General features: G+C 37.1%; 1 protein-coding gene and 1 long non-coding RNA gene across 2 annotated transcripts in view; both read right to left on the reverse strand.

The window, feature by feature from the left end:
* The window catches only part of LOC123602928, a 111,420-nt gene that overhangs the window by 62,986 nt on the left and 40,792 nt on the right, over window positions 1-7,642 (reverse strand). Inside the window, exons 8-11 of the mRNA XM_045487245.1 lie at window positions 5,905-6,009; window positions 5,043-5,096; window positions 3,058-3,156; window positions 664-717 (exon numbers count right to left, since the gene is read on the reverse strand). Of these exons, the coding sequence (XP_045343201.1) occupies window positions 664-717; window positions 3,058-3,156; window positions 5,043-5,096; window positions 5,905-6,009 (312 nt within the window). The remainder of the gene's footprint in view (window positions 1-663; window positions 718-3,057; window positions 3,157-5,042; window positions 5,097-5,904; window positions 6,010-7,642) is intronic.
* On the reverse strand, window positions 6,693-7,322 carry LOC123603871. The gene is made up of 2 exons (XR_006715084.1): window positions 7,259-7,322; window positions 6,693-6,747 (listed from the first exon to the last, which is right to left on the reverse strand). It is a non-coding gene; the product is annotated as an uncharacterized LOC123603871 (long non-coding RNA).

The following is a 7,642-nucleotide window of genomic DNA, read 5'->3' on the forward strand; positions in this document are numbered from 1 at the left end:
AGAAAGACAAATACTTTCTGATTTCAGTCATATGTGGAATTTAAGAAACAAAACAGATGAACATAGGGGAAGGAGAAAAAAAAGGGAGAGGGAGGCAAACTCTTAACTATAGAGAACAAACTGAGGGTTGATGGAGAACGAACTGAGGTGGGCAAGGGATGGGCTAAATGGGTGATGGGTATTAAGGGGGGCACTTGTTATGATGAGCACTGGGTGTTACATAAGTGATGAATCACTAAATTCTACTCCTGAAACCAATATAACACTATATGATAACTAACTAGAATTTAAAGAAAAACTTAAAAAAAAAAGAAAACCCTGAAAAACCAAAGTCCAGGAAATCAGTTTATTAAAAATTATGCCTAATTTATTTACTATTATTTTTAATGCTTATTTATTTTGAGAGAGAGTAAGCAGGGGAGGGGCAGAGAGAAAGGGACAGAGAGAATCCCAAGCAGGCTCCGTGCAGAGCTGGATGCGGGGCTTGATCTCACGAACCATGAGATCATGACCTGAACCAAAATCAAGAGTCAGACATTAACTGACTGAGCTACCCAGGTGCCCCAAAATATCATAATTTAAAAGGAATATAAAGTAACAGGGAAGAATATAAAATATGTGTAAAGAATCAGAATCATATGTATTTGGTAACTTTTTCCTCACCTGTAACAGCTTCTACTTTTTCCATCAGTTTTTGCAGATCAACTTTCTTAGAGCCTGTAAGACAAAGTTTAATCAGAGAAGAACAATAACATGGACTCAGAAAAAAGATACACAGGACAGGAGGTTTTTTTTTTAAATCTAAGATTTATGGTTCCAGAAGATGACCAAGGAAAATAATTCATTAGCAATGAGGACCAAGATTTAATAATAAATAATGAAAAAAAAAAGATCTTAAATGGTTTTATTAAATAATAAAGATGAAAACTGTCAAAGTTTATTTCACCTAATATTTAAGAAAATTCAGGTTATAACTATTCAATGATTCTTAGAAGAAACAATGAATTCAATGGCGACTGTTACAAGTGTGTTGGGATGTGATTTTTTTCTGAGCAAATTAGGTTATTGTACTCCACAGCTTTTGAACTTTGAAATGAGACATATAAAAATAACCTTTACCAAAAGATTGACTTTGTTCCAAGAGGTCCTTTAAAATCTTTTGAAATTAAAAACACTGTATGTTGAATGCCCTATCATATTATTCATGTACATATTATTCACGTACAATTTTTCTTCTTCAATTATTAAATGTTCTAACTCTGCCAAGTCCACATTCGTTAGTGGCTTTGTGTGATTTGAGTAATCCTTCAATCTTACTTTCCTCACTTTTTAAATTATGTATCTCTCAGTATTCGTTAGGATTGTTCTCTTGTGTTACCACATGTTGATGCAATGGGCAGGTAGAGACCAGTGTTAAGCAGTGAGGGATGTTTGATAGGAAGTAGTTACTTAAGTGGTCAGTTTAGTGATCTGCTGAACCTAATTGGTAGATAAAAACACAGCCAAAATCCTGTCATTTTACCACACCATTTGTATACATCTTTTTAAAAAATTTTTTAATGTTTATTTATTTTTGAGACACACACACACACACACACACACACACACACACACACACACACAGAATGTGAGCAGGGGAGGGGCAGAAAGAGAGACAGACACAGCATCCGAAGCAGGCTTCAGGCTCTGAGCTGTCACCACAGAGCCTGATGCAGGGCTCAAACTCACAAACCGTGAGATCATGACCTGAGCCGAAGTTGGACGCTTAACCAACTGAGCCACCCAGACACCCCATGTATTCATCTTAAATTAAAAACAAAATAAATTAAGCTTAAAAAAGTAGAATTTAAAACATACTTTGTGTAACAGACTAAAAAAAAAAAAGAGCGTTTAAGAAAAGGTAAATGTCCCTTCTTTTACCTCTCCTCAGCTTCAGTACCTCTCCTATTACTAACAGTTTTGTGTATAGCCTTCCAGAACTTTCTTATGTTTATAAAGTGTATTACATATATTTTTTAACAATTGTAATACTATACATATTTTTCTGTTAACTTTCTTTGTTATAGTGACCAGAAAAGAAAGCATCTCAATATCTATGAATAGAGAAATGAGGAATGGCTGAATAATTACATTTCATTTACATTTGTAAATAAAAAAGGCAGATGTTACCACTTTACACTGACAGATTCCTCAGAATGTGCCAATCTACACAGGCTCCTCTTTACACGGGACATACTGCATTATCAAGATTTGACACATGGAGCTTTCTCCTGAAGGCACAGACAGGTGTGTGGCATTTCTAGGTTTTAGTTTTGAGAACCCTGTGTCAATGACAGGTGCACTTAGTTGCTGTCAAATCTTCATATTCTTTTATAAGCGAATAAGCCATCCGGCTCAATGGTCAGAACACAGAGAGGACTGTATTTGGCAGGTACACACAATGGCCTTGGCAGTGAGGAGTGGAGCCTCTCATGGATGATGTTCTGCACCATGGTGTGAATGGCAGTGATATATGGATCAGCGGGAAAACAAACAAACAAACAAACAAACAAACAAACAAACACCACATTGCAGATCCTATTTTTGTAAAACCAGACAACAAAAATCCCTCCCCTTCTCACTAGCATCCACCCCTAGTCCAAGCTGTATAAAGAAATAGATGAGAGGTTTTAAAGCAACAAAAATGAACAGCCTTTGGGGCACCTGGGTGGCTCAGTCAGTTGAGCATCAGCTTCAGCTCAGGTCATGATCTCATGGTTCCTGGGCATTGGGCTCTGTGCTGACAGCTTGGAGCCTGGAACCTGCTTCGGGTTGTGTGTCTCCCTCTCTGCCCCTCCCCTACTCACATTCTGTCTCAGTCTCTCTCAAAAATAAATAAACATTAAAAAAAAAAAACTAAAAAAAAAAAAAAAAACCCAGCCTTTTTCCCCCCTGAGTTCTTCTGCAAGCTATTCAAATGCCTTCAGGCAACAAATAATTTAAACCTTCCAAACAGTCAAAATTAATCCCGCAAGCACAACATCTGTTTAAAATCACAGTGTTTTCTATAATGCTCACCACGCAGAAGATCCTTTAACAGATTCAGTTCCTTTTCTGTCAGCTTGACCTCCATGGCTTCTAAAACAGGATCCAGGTTATTTACATCAATCTTCCCTCCTTGAAAACATGAAAAGGAAAGAAAAAATGGAATGAATACAAAATATTTAGAGAAATTCATGAACGTATATTATTATCTTCAACTAACGGACATGAATGTTTTCCCCCTTTCCCCCAGTTTTATCTTATTTAAAAATTTTTTTTAATGTTTATTCATTTTTGAGAGACAGAGAGAGACAGAGCATGAGCAGGGAAGGGGCAGAGAGAGGGAGACACAGAATCCGAAACAGGCTCCAGGCTCTGAGCTGTCAGCACAGAGCCCGATGCGGGGCTCAAACTCACAAACTGCAAGATCATGACCTGAGCCGAAGTCCATCGCTCAACCCCTGAGCCACCCAGGCACCCCTCCCCCAGTTTTACTGAATAATTGACATATGACAGTGTATAAGTTTAAGGTGTACAATATATGCATATATATACACTGCAAAATGATTACCACAATAAGGTTAGTTAACACATCTGTCATCTCACATAGTTACATTTTTGGTTGTGTGTATGGTGAGAACTTTTAAATTTACTCTTTTAGCAATTTCTAAAAATATGATAGTGTTGTTAATTATAGTCAGCGTGCCTTACATTATATCTCCAGAACTTACTCCTCTTATAGCTGGAAGTTTGCATCCTTTTGACTACCTTCACCTATTCCTCTCCCCAACCCCCTGCCTCTGGCAGCTACCAATCAGGTCTCTGTTTCTATGAGTTTGGTTTTTTAGATTCCACCCATAGGAGGTATCATATAGTATTTGTTTTCTTCTGTCTGACTTATTTCACTTAGCATAATGCCCTCGAGTTTCATCCTTGTAAATGGCAGGCTTTCCTTCTTTTCTGCGGTCAAATAATATTCTATTATGTATTATGTATGTATATACATATATATATTTATTCTATTTTCTTCATTCATCTGTCAAGAGACATGTTGTGTCTTTGTCTTGGGTATTGCAGATAATGCTGCAATGAACATGGGGGTGCAAATATCTCTTTAAGATAGTAATAGTTGGTGCTGTTACATGAATATACTGCTAAAAGAGAATGACTTCACAATGTAGCATAACTGCTAAAATTTTCAAGCAAAGAACAAAACTACAATATATATGTACAGCTCTTTACAAGCTGAGTTACAATTTAAAGAGTTAAAATCAGGGGCACCTGGGTGGCTCAGTTGGTTGAGTGTCCAACTTCAGCTCAGGTCATGATCTCATGGTTTGTGAGTTCGAGCCCCACGTTGGGCTCTGTGCTGACAGCTCAGAGCCTGGAGCCTGCTTTTGGGTTCTGTGTCTCCCTCTCTCTCTGCTCCCTCCCGCCCCCACTCGCACTCTGTCTCTCTCTTAAAAATAAAAAAGCATTAAAAAATAAAAAAAAAAAAGAGTTAAAAGCAGAGTTAGAATTAGAATTTGTTTCCTCAAACGTTAAACATACAGGCCCAGGAAAAAGTTAGGTGGGGCAGGGCTGAGCAAGTGTAACTAAAGAGCAATAACCAGTAATCTCCACCAAGAAGTAGAAATTATAGCCCTTCCCTAAACTCTTACTCTGAGATTGTTTTGTCTGCTTCTGCTCACATTTTGGAGTAAGTCCCAAACCTTCTTCCTTTCTCCTTCCCACCTTCCTCCCTTGCACATGCCTGCCTTCCTTCCTTCCTTCCTTCCTTCCTTCCTTCCTTCCTTCCCTCCTTCCTTTCCTTCCATCTTTATTTCTGTTCATATAAATGTTTCTTCAGAGAGAGCTTCAAAAACACAATGCAGTAGAGAACTTTTCATCTAAGATAAAGGATTACTACCAGCAAAAACATAGATGTGGTACAAGAAGCAAAATAAGGTGTTATATTCTAGTGATATAAATTTAATGCTTAAGGATATTTCATATGCCTCATCTTTGTGCTTCTTATTCACTTTTATTATACTTCACATCCTTCAGCAACCTGCTTTGAAACACCTTTCCATGGGCTGTAAGAAAAAGTACAATTCAGATCTCCAGAAAACCAAAACATTACAAACTATATGATTGTAGAAAGATACATTTCAATGATTTGCTTTAAAAATGCATCTATTTTATAGTTATACGATATGGACATTTAAAAATATAAATGTTTGTGGTGCCTGACTGGCTCAGTCGGTTAAGGATCTGACTCTTGATTTGGGCTCAGGTCATGATCTCTGTCATAAGACTGAACCCCATGTCAGGCTCTGTGCTGAGTGTGGAGCCTGCTTGAGATTCTCTCTCTCTTTCTCTCTCTCTCTCTCTCTCTGTCTCTCTCTCTCTCCCCCTGCCCTGCTCATGTGCTCTAGATAGATAGATAGATAGATCGATATAGATAGATAGATAGATAGATAGATAGATAGATAGATGTTTTCCACAGTGACAAACTTACCCATTCTTTGGAATTAGAGACATTTATTAAACTCTCCCATGGTGCAATTCTAAAAAATACATTAAAATATTTCTTCCTTTTTATTCTACTAATATCCTCTTTCTCCTTCATTATGTTTCCTTGCTCTTATTGCAAAACTAATCCCAATCTGAGAGGATAGTATTAGTCACTCAGATTACTATATGGCAATGTAGTGATGAATTTCAGATTGTGTTCCAAGAGGTAATGAAAGAATTTCTTTTCAAGTCAGAAGTGCCTTTCTCTATTAATTTATGGCATTTTAAGACAAAACTGTACTACTAAAAGATTGAGAATGGCTCGCACTGACCCATAAGGTCAGGTTCCCTGGAAGGCATGGTGGCATTTATGTGGCATTCACTTACCATCAAGGGGCAGTGTTTTCCTCAGTTGCTTGGCCTCCTTGTCTGTAAGCTCAATCCCCATGTCTTTTAGAGTATTTTGTAGGTCCCTGGAATCAACCTTTTCTCCTTTGAAAAGACAGAATAGTTACAGGTTAAACTATTAACGGACAATCTGATTATTTAACATGATCTAAACATTTACTTTTGCTGCTCTAGTCCTTTCTCTGATACCAGAATGAAAAGGAAAGATGGAGTGAAAGATTTTCTAATAAAAAGAGTCAAATGCTAAATAAAAAATAGAATTTGTCCCTCAATATTAGCAAATGGGATGTATCCCTAACACTGGGAATGATATCACATAGTACAGAAGCAAATCTGGTCATATAATTATCCAGAAATAAGGTCAAGAGACGGTTAGTATGATACAAGACAATTAACAAAGTATGACATATTTTGCTTACTTTGTTAAAACTATGTAATTAGCTGTTGGTAATGGACTTTTATTTCTACAGCTCCACCTGCTTTTGCTGTGATCATCTAGGTTTGGGTCTATAAATAAGAGCCAGGCACTTTTACTGAAAAAAAGCATCAAAGAATATATGACTTACAATGAAGAAATAGTCCTTTTGTTTTACTTATAAACCCAGATAATGTTAGATTAAGATGCTGATCAGTAGATGCACATATTTATCAAAATGAATACTGAAAGTATGTGAATCTGTAAAGCAGTAGTAGAATTTTGAGAAAATGCTATTAAAATTTTTAGTGTAAATCACAATTTGTTGCAAATCATTTATAACAAATTCTTGCCTATAAAAGCTTTCACTTCATCCTTCAAAATTTTCAGAGCAACTGTATTATCAACTGTAACAAAAAATAACATAACTTGAAGCTCATAAAATGATATAAAATAGCATAAGAACGCTCTCCTCCCCTTCAGATTATAACAGCATTTTGTTAGTGGGCATTTTGTTATGCACTTTAAATAGCCATTCAACAAATATTTACTCAGAATATGCTTGAATATAGAACAGAAGAAAAGATTTAAAATATTAAACATATACTTATTTAAAAAATGTAAACTTGACTTTCTATTTCATAAAATATCAACTCTTGAATTTGATAACAAAAAGATGAGATTCAAAAGCGGCCATTTTGTAAAGGCAAACTTTGTTGTCCTCAGAACTTCGCAGACTCTTCTAGTGGCCATGCCACCTGTGTCCAAATACTACATTCTCAACTTCTTTGTCAGTGTTCTTGTCCCATATACAATCTGGACCTCTTCTGCGTAGAAAGTTCCCTCGTTCCATTCCTTTCATTGCTAACGGTACATAACACCTAAAGCTCAAAATCCAATGGTATCTCACGTGCTCACCACTGACTGGCAGGTTTTCTTTCAGATCTTCAAGTTCCTGGTCTGTGAGCTTGATTCCCATGTCACCTAGAATGGTTTCCAGGTTTTTGATGTCAACTTTCCCTTAATCAGAAAGAGAAAGGCTCGTGAGGGAAATTTAGTGACTCTAAAAAGTTATTTTTAGATTTTTTTTTAAATTTTTTTTAACGTTTATTTATTTTTGAGACAGAGAGAGACAGAGCATGAACGGGGGAGGGTCACAGAGAGAGGGAGACACAGAATCTGAAACAGGCTCCAGGCTCTGAGCTGTCAGCACAGAGCCCGACGCGGGACTCGAACCCACGGACCGTGAGATCATGACCTGAGCCGAAGTCCAACGCTTAACCGACCGAGCCACCCAGGCGC

This window comes from Leopardus geoffroyi, chromosome E1 (assembly GCF_018350155.1).
Source record: "Leopardus geoffroyi isolate Oge1 chromosome E1, O.geoffroyi_Oge1_pat1.0, whole genome shotgun sequence".
NCBI classification, from domain to species: domain Eukaryota; kingdom Metazoa; phylum Chordata; class Mammalia; order Carnivora; family Felidae; genus Leopardus; species Leopardus geoffroyi.